At 37.0% G+C, this 18,488-nt stretch overlaps 1 protein-coding gene across 7 annotated transcripts in view; it reads left to right on the top strand.

Annotated features, from left to right (window-relative positions):
* The window catches only part of BBS9 (Bardet-Biedl syndrome 9), a 380,232-nt gene extending 368,560 nt beyond the window's left edge, over positions 1–11,672 (top strand). For all 7 annotated transcript variants that reach the window (XM_072964696.1, XM_072964692.1, XM_072964694.1 and 4 more), the window contains 2 exons: positions 10,970–11,080; positions 11,284–11,672. In XM_072964696.1, the coding sequence (XP_072820797.1) occupies positions 10,970–11,080; positions 11,284–11,315 (143 nt within the window). In that variant the 3' untranslated portion in view covers positions 11,316–11,672. The remainder of the gene's footprint in view (positions 1–10,969; positions 11,081–11,283) is intronic.
* The last annotated feature ends 6,816 nt before the right edge of the window (positions 11,673–18,488 follow it).

The raw sequence follows: 18,488 nt of genomic DNA, 5'->3' as shown, positions 1-18,488 counted from the left end.
CAAAATGTGCTTTGACAAGGTCTGTGCCTGTTATGTTTTTTAACAATCTCCTATATGTGTATTTTTCTGGAGCATCTGCTCAGTAAGCATATTTGTAAACCTAGTTTCACAGAAATCTTGGTTTTCTAAAATGTTCTTAAACAAGAACAGACACACACACATGCACACGTGCGCGTGCGCATGTACACACACACACTAGTATTCAAAAACATTTTCAAGAAGCATAACTTTACCAATTATGATATGTGCTCTCAAGGAAACGTTAAGTCTAAGTATGAGGTGGACTCGGCCCTTTGATCTGAAGTCCAGTGTGGAAGAGAGGTCAGTGGAGGATTAAATAGGAGAAGTAGAGTCCCCCTTTTCTCCAAGGGATTTTTGCTTCTAATCTCCATGGCAGCCCTTGTGTAAGTTCTTATCTGTATTTTGTCCACAACCTTCCTAGCTATACCTCCTATTCAGCATTAAATTCTTCTAACTTCCATTGCATTTTATATGTTAATATTTTATCATTTATACCTTTAGTAAGGTTACCCCAAATATGTAGTACACACAGAAAAGTGAAATATGTTGATGATTTATTCTCCCTTCTGCCACTTTTCCTTTTCATCCTCTATCTACCTCTCTCTTTTACCCACTCACCTTCCTTCCATTCTTTACTTTTGCCAAAATATTTCTAGATACTCAGTTAAAATTGCTACATGAACATACAGTAGAATTTTTGGCTTTCTATAGCTTACATTTTCCTTGGGCTAGAAAAAAATATTTAAAAAAACTAGGAAAATGGACAGAGTAGAGGAGAATTACCAGGAAAACTATATATTTGTATATGCTTATGTGTGGATATGTGTGCACACTTATAAAGAGAGAGATTGAGAAAGAATAGAGTAAAACTTTTTCAAAAGTATATTACAGAGAATTTCATAACTACTCATAGTCTCTTAGGGAAGCTCTTCATAATTAAGATAGTAAAATACTTTTTTCAAAGCACCCGTTCCCCACACTTCACATGAATTATAAACCTTTAAAATAAAATCTGAATGTTAGCCTCAAAAAACACTTTATCCATCAAGTAAATCTTGATTAGAAGAAAAATGTCACTGTGTATATTTTTGAGGTTTCTGCTGTTTTTAATTCTTAGTGGCAATTCAGGCACATGAAGAGAAGGTTCTTTGGCTGGCAAGTCAGAGCAGAGTCTGTGGTCATTTGTGATTCTCAGTGTCTCCTTATTTGATTACTTTTAAATATATGAGAAAGAAAAGATTTTCTCCTCCCTAAAGGAATGGAGTATTCACACCCATACACTCAGTTGATTGCATAAGTCTCTAATGCAAGGATATAAATCTGCAAATTCCTAAAATACCCAAAAAAACTTGCCAACCTTCTAGAGTTTCTGTATCATTGAATGGAAGTACCAATCAGGACAGCTAATTCACAAGCAAATCCATGAGATCTTTCTGGAAAAAGAAATGTTCTTGAGAAAGATCCAATGTTTTAGGAAGCAGGAGAATCAGGAACTAGCTCTGGGATATAAGGGACATCTGCTACCCTCTCTGAGCCTCTGTTTTGGTGTCTACTAAATGAAGGTGGTTGCACGAAAAGCTAAAATTGATTCCACAGAAATGATGTGGAAAGTGCATCTATGCCAAGAAAATTCATCGGAGAAAGAAATGATAAAATGTACTTTGTGCTGAGCACTGTGCTCTGTGTACATGGTCTCGTGTAATACTTACTCCCAATAGGCCTCATTTAGACCATCTTTTTACAGATGAGGCAACTGATAACCTGTCTGGATCCGACAGCTAGACCCAGCCTGACCCACTCTGGCAAACTACACAGTCTAAGTCGAGCCTCCCCATTCACTGCCCGGCTAGCTTTTCCTTTTTATAGAAGAAAAGATGAACACCTGGAGACAAAAGTGGGAGACTCTAAGAATTTATTCAAGGAAACTATCTTTAAAATTTCCCCCCAGTCTAATCAAGAGAAAAATATTAGGCAAATTCCAGTAGATGGGCATTCTGCAATATGCCTAATCAATACTCCTCAAAACTTCAAGGCCATCAAAAATAAGAAAAGTCTGAAAAATTTCACAGCCAAGAAGAGCCAAAGGAGACATGGCCAGTAATGTCATGGGGGCATTTTTGATGGGATCTCGAGATAGAAAAGAATGTTAGGTAAACTAAGGAAATTTGAATAGACTATAGACTTTATAATAATGTGTTAATATTGGTTCACTAGAACCAGTCATAACAAATGCACCACAGTAATGCAAGATGTTAACAGTAAGGGAAACTGTGTAGAGAATATATGGGAATTCTCTGTACTACTGCTAAATTTTTCTGTACATCTAAAACTGTTCTAAAAAATAAAGTCTATTTTTAAAAAAAGCTTATTTTCCAAAAAAAAAAAAAAAAGCATTGGTAGCAGTAGGGCAAACAATATTCTTTTAAACTACTACTACTTCTACTTCTTCTATTCCTCCTTCTCCTTATTATTATTATTATTATTATACTATCAGATGATCTGGCAGTGTGAAATGCCCCCAGGAACCTTTAGAATTAGGATGCTGTAAGAAGAGTAGCTTTTTGTGAGCCTTGGATTAGGCCAGGGGTTGGCAAACTACTTACAGCCAATGGGCCAGGTCTAGTCCACTGCCTGTTTTAGTAAATAAGGTTTTATTGAAACACAATTAATGTTCATTCATGTTTACATTTTGTCTTTGGCTGCTTTTGCACTGCAATGGCAAAACCAAATAGTTGCACAGAGATCAAATGGCCTGGAGAGCTTAAAAAATACGTACTATTTGGTCAAGCCCTGGTTTAGGCTACTTGAGTTACAAGGTGGACAGTGAGGCAGGTAAGCTGGGCCACCAGAATTCATCTAGGGTAGAATCAAATGTCTATCAAATAGAACTCAGCAAATCAAGTAGCATAAGTAAACAGTGTAGTTGGCTTCAGCGGTGACCACATGTTTTTCTGAGCACCTTCTTTTTTGCTGCAGAGTCTTTTGGCCCCATGGCTGTATCAGCTGTGTGAATACTACCCCTTCAGCCTCCCACCTTTAGGGACTTCTATCTTGGCTTATTCTTTTCATCTAACTTTGACCTGAAAATAAATAGTCAGAACTTAATGTGTTTTCCAATGTGCCAAGCACTAATACACATCATTTTCTCCCTTGTGAAGCAGGGCTGCCATAATCTCTGTTTATAGATAAGGAAACTGTTTCATATAAGTGAAACAGTTTTCTCAAGAAGGTCACTTGGCTTATAAATGCTGAACCATGGTTTGAATAGAGACTTCAAAACATAGTGTTAAACCCTCTACAAACAAGGCCACATTCAGTGCTGGAGCTGGCTCACACTGGCTCCTGAGAACCAATTGTTGAATTTTTAGGAATTCTGTGAGCCAGTTAATAAATTTAGCCATCATTAGAAGTTAAATTATGTAAACCTATAACCAAATAAATCATGTTAAGAACAAAGATAATATCCCTCAAAACTCTAATTCACTAATTATCTTACTACATATTATTCTCTATGCTTTTGAGATTATTTATGTCTTCAGAATCTGTATGCTGGAAGTGTTATCTAATGGTGTGCTCCTCCACATCTCTGCCAAGCTCCCCATTGGTGACATCATGTTGATTGCTTGAAAGTGGATATGATCGGAGTATTTACACCAAGGAAATGGGCAAACAGTACAGATTTTTAAAAATGTGATAATCAATTGTACACAATAGAAATTCTATTTTAAACACTTTATTCAGTTATTTTATCATGTTTTAATTTATGTTCTCATATTTATGTATTTTTTTAAATTGAAGTACAGTCAGAAAAGACTACAGATTAGGTTTTGCTTTTTTTTCTTTGAAAGCTAGCTTACCTCTCATTCTGATTTTGATCTCTAGTATTCTATGTAACAGTCATATTTGTTTCTGTTTGACCTCTATCTTGACCTCTGAACTTTTATAGTTCATGCTACAATAGCAGCCTGCAGAGAGGGCCTGACTTCTTTTTTATGTTTTTGTTTGTTTTTCTGACACTGGTGGAAATTCCTTAGTGTAATCCCCTTGTGGATAAAATATGTTCTACCTGGTGAGAAGGAAGTTTAATTATTTTATAGTTTGCTTTTGAATGCAGAGATAGGTTTGTAGATAGCTTGAAGTTTGTTTTTTAAAAAATCCTAGAGTTGAACTAGCTTTACAAATATATATTGAACAATCTTCTGTTTGTTTAGAATCTTAGGTAAGATTTGCTATTTAAATTTTCCGGCTACATGAGGATTGATATATGTATATATATGTTATTAATTTGCAAAAACTCCAAATTTTTACAGCCTGATTTAGTTAACACAAATGGTCATGAACATAATATGATTGGTAACAATTTAGAGGAATAGGCAGCATAGTGAATTGTCTCAAAAACATCCTCTTAAATCATTGTGTAGTCTTCAATTTATACTGATTGTTTGCAATTCATGATACATGCTTCATGTTTTCAGATTTCACCTACAGGGGTTAGTTAGGTTTCCAGATTAGTCCAGAAAAGCATTTTAAGCAATTATTTAATTATAATAGGATGCTATAATAAAGCCACCACTTGTAACGTTGTTCCCTTATGAAAATGCACCCAGAGTTCTGACTTGGGATCCCAGATCCCCCCCTTTTTTAAACGTTTTTTATTGATTTATAATCATTTTATAATGTTGTATCAAATTCCAGTGTACAGCACAGTTTTTCAGTTATACATGAACATGTGTATATTCATTGTCACATTTTTTTCTCTGTGAGCTACCATAAGATCTTGTATATATTTCCCTGTGCTATACAGTATAATCTTGCTTATCTATTCTACAATTTTGAAATCCCAGTCTCTTTCTTCCCACCCTCTGCCCCCTTCACAACCACAAGTTTATATTCTATGTCTGTGAGTCTATTTCTGTTTTGTATTTATGCTTTGTTTGTTTGTTCGTTTTTTAGATTCCATATATGAGCGATCTCGTATGGTATTTTTCTTTCTCTTTCTGGCTTACTTCACTTAGAATGACATTCTCCAGGAGCAACCATGTTGCTGCAAATGGCATTATGTTGTCAGTTTTTATGGCTGAATAGTATTCCATTGTATAAATATACCACATCTTCTTTATCCAGTCATCTGTTGATGGACATTTAGGCTGTTTCCATGTTTTGGCTATTGTAAATAATGCTGCTATGAACATTGGGGTGCAGGCGTCATCCTGAAGTAGGGTTCCTTCTGGATATAGGCCCAGGAGCAGGATTCCTGGGTCATATGGTAAGTCTATTCCTAGTCTTTTGAGGAATCTCCATACTGTTTTCCACAGTGGCTGCACCAAACTGCATTCCCACCAGCAGTGTAGGAGGGTTCCCCTTTTCTCCACAGCCTCTCCAGCATTTGTCATTTGTGGATTTTTAAATGGTGGCCATTCTGACTGATGTGAGGTGATACCTCTTCGTAGTTTTGATTTGCATTTCTCTGATAATTAGTGATATTGAGCATTTTTTCATGTACCTATTGATCATTTATATGTCTTCCTTGGAGAATTGCTTGTTTAGGTCTTCTGCCCATTTTTGGATTGGGTTGTTTATGTTTTTCTTATTGAGTCATATGAGCTGCTTATATATTCTGGAGATCAAGCCTTTGTAGGTTTCCAGATTCCCTTAATGAAACTCCTATTTATATGAGAACACAAGAATAGAAGTGGATCTCCATGGTTATAGCAACAGTAGGCAAGGGGGAGCCTGGACATCCTACACTGGTGGGGAGAGAGGGTCTGTTTTGGCCATTATGCAGTGAGGGAGCTGCCAGCCAGATATTTGAGTAGAAGGGGGATTCATAAGTTGTGAGAAGCCCCTGCTGTTACCAGAATGAATTTACTGGCTATTCAATCTTTAGATAATTAGGAGTTGGCTGAATTCTTGTTTTTTAGCTCTAATTCTATATATCGTATAAATTAAGGTAGACCGTATTTTGAAGTCAGTGCTGTTCAAAGTGTGGCTATAAGACTGCCATCTGTCTGCAAACTTTGTGTTACCTGAAATTAATTGTAAGGGTTCAGAAATTTGTGGCAATTGACAGAGCATTTTTACAATGGTTGAATCTAACACTAAAAGTTGAGGGTCCATGTGTTCTTCATTTCATTTTTCTAGTAATTCCTTCTATTCATTTTTATTATATTTGACGAAAGTATTGGTTTAGATGGATTGGAAATTCTAAAGGCTGGTCCTTCAGAGGAACATGGTGGGGAGGGTATAGCTCAGTGGTAGAGTGCATGCCCAGCATGCATAAGATCCTAGCTTCAATCCTCAGTACCTCTCTTAAAAAAATAAATTAATCAATAAACCTCCCCGCCAAAATTTTAAAAAAGTAGAAAATAATTAAAAAACAGGGAGGATGGGTAGGGTATAACTCAAGTGGTAGAGGGCATGTTAGCATGCATGAGGTCCTGGGTTCAGTCCCTAGTATCTGCTCTAAAAATAAATAAATAAACCTAATTACCTTCAGAGGAGCATAGCTATAGTGTGGAGAGCTGGGCTGCAGCTCATGTAGACTTGCTGTTTGACCTTTGGCAAATGACATAATCACTTGGTTCACATTTAATAAATTGAAACTAGCAGGCCTGACACTTAGTTTTGCAAGGCCAAGTCAGGGATGCAAAAAATGTCAAAATCTTTATTTTCTTTAATAGCAAGAAAGTGGGAAATTCAATCTCAGTTTCAGTTATTATTGCCCACTCCACCTCCCCCCACTCCTATCCTCATAGGGGCTCAGGAAAAAAAAGGCACAGTACTGCCAACAGCTGCACTGCCTAAGCCCACGGGGGAGGGTTGGTAGGGGGAGAGAGTCCTTGCTGAGGTCAGGGCTCCTGGTGCCCAGCCCTCCTGTGATCCACACCTCCATTCCTTGCTACCTTGTTAGCTTGAGCAGTCCAGCCTGGGTCTCAGACATCTGTCGCCCTCTGAGGTTTACCCCTCTGAGTTATGGTCAGAGGATAGCATAGAGACAGTTCCATGTCTTCAGGAGCTCAGGCAATTAAAAACCAAGGCTAGGAAGGAAAGTATTTTCAGGCTACTTTTGATTCAGCCCCATTACAGATTTCTGTGGCAAGGACGCACAAAACGACCCAGGGAAACTTTGGGGCAAGGGAGTATGGGGGAGGGACAGCAGAAGAAAAAAGACAAAAACTAGCATCAATGACTTTACAACTGTAAAATAGGGCCAATGTAGCCTTCCTTACAGGTTGTTTGAGGATTGAATGGGCTAATGCATTGAGAATTCATGGCTGAGTGCCCAGCACGCAGTAGGTCCACAGCACCATGATTTCTGGATCAGGAAGTCCCTGGGTCTCCCTTGTTTTCGCCTGTTGGCTCGTATGTGATGCATACACAATATGTGTTTGGATAATTTCATCCAGCTGTGGTTGTTCTTCTCCTCTGATGTGGATGGTTCTAAGCCAAGAGTCCTTCGTCTAGTGTCCGTGGAACCCAGGCTCCGCTTCCAGAATGGGCTTCAGAGGGTCTCTGTTAGTTTGGAAATTTTATATTTTATTTCTCTTCTTTTGCTGCTTACTCTGAATTTTTTAGCAAACAATTTTTTTTTTCTAGCAAAAATCTCATCAGATACACCCATCTGCCCTTCTTAGCAGAGTCTAATTCAGTAGATGTGGGTGGGGCTTGAGACCGCATTTCTAACAAGCTCCCCGGCATATCTGGTGCTGCTGGCTGGATAATCTGGCTTAAACCAGCAAGGCTAAGGAGGCCTTCTGACTTTCTGGATTTGCCTTCCATTACCTGCTAACTACACTGAACTTGCTTTTTCTTTTTGCAAGGAATCTAGTTATCAGAAGCAGCCACCCTACTCTGGAATCCTTATAATTATAAATGTTGCCATGCCACAGCTATTTGATCTCTCAGTCTTGACTTCTCTACGCACATCATCCTGGTTAACGATGGATTTGAAAGCGTAAATAATTGCATAATAGTGGTTAATCCCAGCTGTTTATACCCAGCCATGGAGTCCCTATTTCTTACAGAGAGGTGGGCAATCTAATTTCAAAATTCCATCTTGCAGTTCTGCTTTTTAGTACTACTTCCAGTACCAATTAATTTTGCAAGAAAATAGAGGCAAGAATTAAAGTGATAGTGATTGATTTGGCCAACTTAGGGAAGGAAGGATGAGGAAAAAGGGAATTGAGTCAAGGAAATACGTGAATACAAAGTGGTGCATCCTGTACTGGTGCATCCAGTCAGCACACAGCACTTTTCTGGAGGTTGGCAAAAAAGAAATTCAGAGTTGACCTAGGGAGAGAGGCAGGAGTGAAATTCTCTGCCCAGCTTCTTCCCTTCCCCCATTTCCCATTGGTCAGGATGCCAGATCTCATATCCTATTGTTCCTTCCAAGCTCCAAGTGGCAGAAACTATGGGCTTATGGTTGGTCAGTCTGGCTATATGGAGGCATCCAGAAAAAAGGGGTTGGGATTCCTAGGGCAAGTGACTGGTCAGCCCTGCAGATTTGTCATCTCTCTGTACTTTGGACAAGGCAACATTTTTATACCAAGGACAAGAGAGGAAATTACATATGTTGTAACTTATGTAGCGTATCGTCTACAGGATAGCCTACAGCAACTGACTTTTCCTTTTGTGCCCACATGATTAAAGAATAATGCTTTTAAGTCTTCATCCTTCTGATTTGCCCCAATATTGAGTCATCTGGAATAAAAGATACTCATTAATCAGTGGAGACCTGTCTCTCTCTATGCATGGCAGCACTGCTAACTGATCCCTACACATCTGTTGGCTGTGGACACTTCTTCCCCACTCCTGAAGTTTCCTTGTGTGCAAAGGTAGCTGCATGAGTACAACATTCCTGCCCTCACCCTGCTTCCTTCCTCCCGCTGCCCTGGGGATGGAGAAATGGCTTAATCTGATTTATGAGTCTAGAATGAGAAACCAAGCCATTCTTTGGCCTTTTTCCTTGGCGTCAGGATTCTGTTCTGCAAGGGAGCACTCCCTTCTTTGTTCTTCCCTGTCATTAGTCTTACAGAGATACCCCTTCCCTACCTCACCCAATTCCTTATTTCTCAATTGGATGAGGATCCAGGAGGAGAAAAAGGGTGCTATTTCTTGGGCTTCTTCAAAGTCCTAGCACCTCTGAGCCTGCCCCTCGCTACACAATACTCAAAGCAGTACTCCTGAAGGCTATACCTGGTAGATCATCAGGTGAGATAAAACCTGCTGACATCTGACACCTGCAGCCACGATGTCTCTTTGGCTGATGCTGCAACTGGGAGCTATGTAGTAAGTGGTTAGAGAACATGGGCTTTGGGAGTTGTCAGGCTTGGGTGTGAGTTCTCCCTTACTCCTTAGGAGATGTGTGACCTTGGCAAAGAATTAACAAGAAGAATGGCTTTGGAAAAAAATTAAATACAGTGTACAGCATGTTAGTTCCAGAAAATGATGTACCTATCTTGTGAGACCTCAGTTTTCCTATTTGTAAAATGAGAATAATAATATCTATTTCATGATGTGGTTTGTAGGTACTAAATGAGATAATATGGGCAGAGTTTTCAGCACTTAGAAAGTACATAATAATGACAGAGGAAAAAAAATTGTGTTTTAGAAATACAAATCATGGAGTTGTATCTTTAAATCTGGAATATTAAAATATGCTCTAATAATGAAAAAAAAAAGAAAGAAAGTACATAATAATGATAGTTACTTTTACCATGATCTATAGGCTTTGGAAGGAGATTAATAATAAGCCTGGTTCTTCTGGAGGGGGCCCTAGCCATTTTCAGATATAATTTCATTGCACTGATGGATAATTCTAACATTTCCTGTTTAAGGAACCTCTGAGGCTACCTCTAATTCTTACTTTATGAGTGTGGAAATGCTTGTCTCTCAAGTTTCCCTCAACATCGATTTCTTTTTCAGAGTTGATGCAGAGGAGTGGATGGTAAGGTGTGTTTTCCTTCAAACCTAGAATCTTGCCACTTCCCTCTCATTTGAATGATGTGGTTTACACATCAGTGCTGCGGATGCCCTCTATTCATAAACCCCGTCATGCATAAAGCCAAACTTGAATATGGAGGCTTTGGACAGAGTATATGTGAAGCCTCAGAAAAAGAAATAAAAATCGCACTTCATTTACAAGAAGAATGGCTCTGGAAAAAAATATGTACAGTATACAGCATGTTAGTACATTTCCAGAAAATGATGGCAAATTAGTCAAATCAAGCTGCAGATGTAGTCAGGAAATTCTCACATGAGTTTTCCATACAAGATTTTGGTGGATAAAATCAAATGACTTATACCCAATGTTTCAAAAGTGCAGTGATGCCAGCTCATCCTCAAGTCACCTTGGAACTCACTTGAAATTGAAAGCTTCCACAATGCAGTTCATGGCTTTGCTGTTGAATTATGAAGTGCTTGTATCTGTGCTGTAAGGTGTTGGGATTCAGGTATAGAATCAAATTCCAGGGAAGTACCACCATAGTTCCATAGAAATACCACCATAGTCACCATCTCAGAACACCAGCGGCCTTCCTCTTTGTTCAGTGAAAGTTTCTTTCCCTCCCGGTAGACATACTTTGCTTCTTTTATAGTTTCTGGTGCTCTGGTATTAAACGGAATTCCTACTGAAGTACCATTATAGTATTGATATCACATATGCTAGAGATTTTGTCCTTTTTGACTTTAAAAAAGATGAATTTAAAGACAACACCATTGCTGCTGTCACTAAGTGATCATTGGTATGTCTTTGAGGGCAATAACTCATTCTCAGCATTTTCACCAAAAGAGATACATTTACGGTTATTCTTTTTTGATCTACTCCTGAAGATTGTTGTCACATCATTTATAATCTTTATGATTGGTACGTTCTTAAGCTGTGGTTGCTGTACGGAGAGGCAGACTTTTCTACACAATGCTTAAAATATTGTTCATATTTTTCAACTAGGTGGCTGTGCTACAATCCCAGAATCGGACCTGGAAGAAAGATCAATAGAACAAGACTCCACTGAACTGTTTACCAACCACAAACACCTCATTGTGGAGACACCCAGGGCTGGTAAGTGAATGGGTGGCCTTCACACAGGATATGTCAAGGACAGTGACACAGGTCAGTTTTTGTCATACCAGAAAGCATTTTGCAAAACCGCTTGTTTTCCAACTTCTTCCTTCCCCTCTGCATTGATACAGCTGATGTGATCATTTGTGTATTCCTTCCAATATTCAGACCTTTTCTCTCTCTTGCTTTCTTTCATTTTCCAGAAGTTTCACCCCTCCAAGGCGTCTCAGAATAGTTCAAGTAGAGTTGTCTGGTGGAGGGGAAGATGGCCTTCCCAAGCCTGATCCTGTGTGGACCTCATGCCAAGCACAGATGAAGGGCTGGCCCAGGTGCTTCATCCAGCTTACCTGCCAGGAGCTGACACTAGGTAGAGATGGGGGTCGGGACTCTTTGTTTGCTAGGAGGACCTGTAATACCATTTGCAAGTTGGTCATCTGTATGCCTTCAGCCACAGGATATAGTGATATGACATCTTCTGGGGACAGACTTTATAATATGAAGACCTAGATCCTATTTGATACCCCATTTTTTCACAGAATTCTTATATAGTAAATGTATCAAGTTTAATAAAGCATCTCATTGTCAAACAATATCTTGGATTTGATTTATAATCAGAGGGTTATATAGTTGATTTCTCTGTTTATTCAAAGGGAAGGAATTGAACGGAATTAAAAATTTGCTACTCCATGGTAAGATTCAAATGTGATTGTTTTATAAATTAAAGAAACTACTATTAGAGTGGAAAAAGGTGAGTTTTCTAGTATTGTATGAAAATGTAAAAATATTTTCAAGGAAGCTAGGATTTTAACATTCTCTTTTCATTACCCCAATGGGTGATGCCTTTTAAAAATCCAGATTATAAAAGGATTCACACTATATTATAATTAAAATGTAAGATTTTTATATGCAAGAAATAAAAGAGATTTTGCCAGTTTCAAAACTGATTTATTTAAACAAAAATATGCCTCAGTCAGTACAAGGAGAAAATGGCTTGTGGTTTTTCTATATGTGAAATGTCAAAAAGGCTATAGAGGATGTATTATTTATTATTTGTAGCATTCTTTTTTAGGAGATGCAGCAGAAGATGTAATAGTTTTCATTGTCAAGTGTGGAAGTGGACAGCTTCTAGCCTTTGGGCCAGAATCAACCATTAGGTTAATGTCACCCAGCCTGTGGGGACCAGTAAAAGATGTCATGGCTCTGTGTGTGCCTAAAGATGCAAAACTACAACACTTCTGATCATCTTTAACAGCTTCATTGAAGAAAGGTTAGAAGAGAAGTGTATTACTTCTTTAAAAAGTGTTTCTGAGTTGTGTCTTTTTTTTGTTGTTATTTGATTCCCATGGATGTTTTTCCTACTGTGCATATGTCCAAGTGCTCATCTCTGTTCTTTCTTTCTGTCTTTTTTGAGTCATGTCCTGTTTGTAGCATCCTAACTGCCTTTCTTTAACTCAGTTTCTTTTTCTCACTTGTTATTTCCATGTTTATCAGCCTTGATCAGTCTTTCTCTCCCTTCCTCTATTTCCCCCAATTCTTTCCCTTCTCTTTTTGGTTCTCTTTATTGCCCATGATATAAAACTGAAGCATATTGTTTGATTTGTAAAGGTTACTTTATTTTTTATTTTTATTTTTGGGTTAACAAAGTTTATTCTAGGAAGAGCAACTCACTGAGAGATAAAACCGTTTTAAAATTTACGTATATGTACTGTTCATTGTTTCTAAGAACAGATTAGAGGTTTAGTTTCTAAAACTTACATAGTTGTCAAAGGAATAAAGCCAATAACAAAATAAGAATCAATAGAATGCAGTAATCCAATCATTAAAGACAGTCAAATGTGCTTATACATATTCAAGAAATCAACCATCTAAGTTATAAATAAATAGTTAATTTGTGTCCTTTTTTAAAAATTCCACATATAAGTAATATCATATGGTATTTTCTTGTAAAAGTTACTTTAAATGTGCATAAGTACAGTCATTTCTATCTTTTTCGGATCTCTCCTCCATTGTTTTCCTTTTATTTTTGTCCTCCAAGGTTGCTCTGTTCTATAAGGGAATGACTACCAACATAAACTCAAAGGACTTCCTATCTCTGATTTGATAGTGTAAGGTGACTTTTGTTGCTACAATTACATGTTATACTGAGAGTTTCTATATTAAGAAGTATATTTTTAAGATATTTTCCTGGAAATCATTATCAGTATCTTAAGCCTATTAGCAAAATTACTTGACCAAATAATTTTTTTTATTTAAATCACTTTAATACAGAATTCTATATATATACATTATAGACATAAATATTTTAAAATATATCTAATTTATTACCATTTGCATTTTACTGGCTGCCAAAAGGAAAAAGTTACCAATTAAACTTTAAAAAATTGAAGTATAGTTAATTTACAATATTGTGTTAGTTTCAGGTGTATAGTGTAGTGATTCAGGTTTTTTGCAGATTAATTCCATTATAGGTTGTTACAAGATATTGGGTAATAATTCCCTGTGCTATACAGTAAATCCTCATTGCTTATCTACTTCATGTGTAGTGGTTTGTGTCTGATAATCCCATATTGCTGTCTGCTCCTGTCCCCTTCGGTAACCATAAGTTTGGTTTCTATGTCTGTGAATCTGTTTCTGTTTTGTGTATAGATTCATTTGTATTATTTTTTAGATTCCACATATAAATGGTATCATATGGTATTTGTCTTTCTCTGTCTGACTTATTTCACTAAGTGTTTTATTCTTTAGGTCCATCCCTAATTGACCTTTTAAACATTATCAAATTTAAAATACAAATTTCAAAATGATAAAATAATTTGATTAATGACTTAAAACTACCTTTCATTTAAGGATTTCCTGAATTTAAGTTATATAATATTGTTTACCCCTGATTTTAGCCTTATGATTTAAAAACACACATAAAGTGTTTCTACTAGCAGAAAAATAATGGAGCCAAGATATTATGTTATCTTTTAGAGTGGCTTTTTAGAAATCAAGACCCAACTAATTCTGAACTGTTCCCGTTATTTTGATGCCAGTATTTCAGTCTTTAATAACAATTGTCCATTATCTCTTACTTATGTATGATGTGTATGTGTGCATGTGTGTGTATGTGTGTACATAATCTTGGCGTAACTCACAAAGTTGGAAGGAGAAAGATGATCCAGGTTTCTGATTAGCCTGATAATTTCATTATTACCCAATATATCAGGATAGGTACTAAAAAAATAGCAAACATTTATTAAGTACATACCATGTGCTAGATTCTTTATATGTATGATTTCATTCACTCCTCACAATATTACTGATTTTACAAATAAGAATACTGAGGTTTATAGAAGCTAAATAATTTATCCAGTGTCCCACAGTTAGTGTGTAGCAAAACTGGTACTTTAATCCAGGCTGATTCCAAACAGCAAAAGGCACACCCAAATGTATAGATTATTGGTGAGACATGCATTCTACAACTGAAGGCTTTTAGTCCAAGACAGCTACATTTCTTTGATTTCTAGTATGGTAGCACAATTCAAAAATATACTTATTTGCCATTTATATTTCTCCCTTGGTGAAATCTCTGTTCCTGTTCTTGTTTTCCTTTATTGGTGGTGGTGATAATTATTTCTTTATTGATTTATAATAGCCTTTTCTATTGAAATGATGTTAATCTTTGGTTGATTGAGTATGATGTAAACATTGTTCTCAATTTTTCACTTTCTTTTAATTTTGTTTCTGGGGTTTTTTAAATAGAAATTTTCTAAGTTGTAAGAAGCCAAACCTATTAACCCATTTCTTTGTAGTTTCTGTCATTGGTGTCCAGCCTGGGTGATCTGTCTGATGCCCTCTCTTGCCTCTTCTCTGTGCCTCTTCTCAGTCTGAGGTTGTGCTCAGGCTGTTGTATTCTGTGCTATGGTAAGCTTTCATCATACCCTCCTCGCTGGTGCACTGAGTGATGTGAGCCACAGAGCTGTGTTCTCTTCTGCTTTCATGTTTCACTGAACTTCAGATGACATGCCTCCTAGGTTCTTCCTTCACCCTGTGGAGAATGACCTAAGTGATAGACACCCTATAGCTTTCAAAATCCCACTGCCCTCTGATCCTTGCCCCTCTTCACCATGAGCTCTCCTTTAGGATGATTGGTATTCCGAAAGGTTCCCTAGTACTCTGTAAATAGGCTTGCCCACTCCCACAACAGACATGGCCAGACATGTCTCCATCCCACGTGAACACAGGTTGGGCTCAGGTTGGACACGCGGGACCCACTTACATATATACATACAGAGGCAAGAGGGGTGAGGCAGTGAAGTTTGTACTTCAGTCCCCCAGTTCTCTAAGCTTTTTGGTTCCCCAGCCTCTCAAGGGAATGTCTTGGTATTTCCACAGGTGAAGCATACTGGGAGCCACAGGGGTTCCCTCAAATTGAGGAACATCAGATTGTATTTGAATGGCTTTGCTATGATTCCATTAATTAAAAAAATTTTTTCTGGACTAAAAGTGGCTAAGCCAAAAGACCTCTGTGCTTTACAAAAAATATCTACCTCTGACTAGTTGCTAGTCTGAGTCACAATGTACACAATTCCCTATCACATAAAAATACAGGTAAAGATGCATGAAAGAATAATGATAAAATACATGTGAGGAATGTTTAACCCCCTAAACAGCATTATATAAACACAGGATTGTCAGTGGTCATCTGGCACAGCACCAGGGTCCTCTTTGTGTGCCAACAGGTATCATCCCTGGCCTTCTGTTTAGAGATTTAGGGTGTTTCCACAATTGTCAGGGAGCCCACGAGGGGAGGGCTGATGGGAGAGAGATCTGAACTGGTGGTTTTCAACCTTGGTTGCACATTAAGATCTTTCGTTTTCTTCCTTTTGCTGATCTGCAATTTTAGAGTGTTTTTTAATGAATTTGTACTGCTCTTATAATAAGAGAACAGATTTCACCTTAGAATGTATCACTTTTAGTGATATAAATAATAATTAGTAATATACTCTTGCTGCTTAGCACTTGGCATATTAACAACATGAGTTTTAGAGAATAATCTCTTTGGGCAGTGAGTACTAATAGTTCTGAAAGGTCCAGTGTATAACATATTTTCATCAAAGTAACGTAATTTATAGCAGTAATAGGAACATAAAATTGTATTGAAAATTACGGTTTCTTTTGTATCCTCAACACCTTCTGATGGCAAGAAGTAAATGTGTCAATTAAATATGAAAACAGTATTAAGAGGGTTCTGAAAGAGCAACACAAGACTGTATGGATTGTATTAGATGCTGTCCTTTTCAAAGCCTTTCTGTGTATGCAGCATTGAATTAGCTGGTATTATTGTTCTATTTTGTAGCTAAGTTATGGAAGCTATGTGGATATCATGTGTGTTGATTTGGGCTTTAAAAGGTGTAACTTAAAGTACAGCACAACTCCAAGGCCTAATTAGAAGTGAGATGCCTGTTAGAGTGATCACATCCCCCAGTGCTTAATTTCTGGGCCAGAGAGAGGGTCTCTGTTCTTGCTGACGTGGGAAAAGAAGTAGCAAACCCCCTAATTCTCAGGTTTTCCATCATTTCATTTTAATTATATCCAACCTAGACCCCAATCCTTCCTTCAAGGCTTGGTCTGAATAAATTATCTCCTTACTTGGACAGCAAGAGCCACATCTGAGGTAGTTGGGACAAGTGGGAGGGCACTGTGGATCTCACCTTTTAGTCCCATTTTCTGGCTCCTTATTACATTCTCCTTTTTGTCTTTTCACTTTTCTCCACCTTTAAATGTATTCTGTTTTTGTATTGACAGGACCTTGTAAGCCCCTTAAATAATTTCTGTCATGAATGAGGGGGTGAATAAATCAGTATTGGCACCTCTCAAGACTTTCCTAATCACCATTGCTGGTTGTCATGTTTCTGTCATGAGAAGTCCTGGATTCCATGCCTCTCTAAGGACTTCTCTTTCTTACTGTATTTCACAAGCCAGATTTTCCTTTCTTGCCAGGATAGATTTGCAAACTCCTTAGACACAACAAGGTTCTTGGATTCTTTCTACTGGTTAGTAAATATTTGCTGTTATCACTAAATCAACTAACTTCCTAAAAGAAGTCAACAAGCCATAGAGAAGTGGAGAAATCAGTGATTTAGAATACTGGCTACGGTCTTACCTTCCTAATTTACTTTTGCAGATTGTGCTAAGAAGAGGCCGATCTGACTCTCCAACAATATTTACTTAAATTTGGCTTTAAAGAGAGGTATGATTCTTAAAAATTTAATAGCTCATAACATTTTTTTCCATGAGTGCTTAGGTGATATTGATTTGAATACAGGGTTCAGGTTTTGTGAGCATTTGAGGCTAATACAATTTTGGAGCACTTTTAAAGAAAAAGAATAAAAATTTTAGTATAATATTAGGAACAAAAGTGTATGTTTATTTGAGTCAAAAAAGAATAGCAACATTATACATTTGTAAAAAGCTGACAATTGCCACAAATATCACAAAATCCATAAAATACCATATTTATATTAACTGCTTGATATAATTTTTAATACTTCTGCATAATTTTAGCTGTCCATTCTTTATTTACCTCTTCCATTTTCAATGATTTTATGATTTCATTTTCTGTAGAATGAATTGAAAGATAGTTCAGTTTTCCTCTGGCATTATTGATCAAACATTTAAAAAAATTATCGATCATTTGCAAAAGCTTCTTTATGCTTTACAATTTATTAATAGTAATGTGTAAGTTTTTAAGATTGTTATCATATTTAGAGAAAACTTTATCAATTTTCTTTCATACCTACAGTATATGATTTCAGAGCATTTTTAAGTTTTATTGTTCAGTGATATATTTAAAATAGCCATTGAATCAACAACTCTCATTAGCCAGTTTGTCACCAGTGTCTTCACTGAAATTATCTTCATCACCTCCAGGATTTTATATGAAAGCAGGAAGATATTTAAATATTTTTCCAATGTCTTCATATGATTCACTCTTCTTCATTAGCTAGATTATTAAGCCCTCTAAGAACCTATTTATTACTTTTATTTGAAATTTATTATCTCATCTTAATGAACTCATTATTGGTATGACTTTAAAGTGTTTTTGTTATGATTTTCTTGTTGATAGCAGGATAATTTTTTTGATTTTACATAGGAGTTATCTGACAATGTTATTGTATGATGGGTTTATAATTGTATACTGTGAATCATCAGGTATTCCTGACAGGCAAGAACTTTCACTTTGACTTGGTGTCTGTGGAACTGGAATCCTCTTGTTACTCTTTGTGTTGTCTGATATTCAGAACATCAGATTTCATACATATCAAACTGTGTTTTAGCTCCACCACACCTAGACTTTTGGTAATGGGCACCACAGAACATGCTCCTCTAGTGCTACAGCCTTTTGCTCTGTGCCTTCCTCTCA

Source organism: Vicugna pacos, chromosome 7 (assembly GCF_048564905.1).
Source record: "Vicugna pacos chromosome 7, VicPac4, whole genome shotgun sequence".
Classification (NCBI taxonomy): Eukaryota; Metazoa; Chordata; class Mammalia; order Artiodactyla; family Camelidae; genus Vicugna; species Vicugna pacos.
This window is presented reverse-complemented; position numbering and strand designations above follow the sequence as displayed.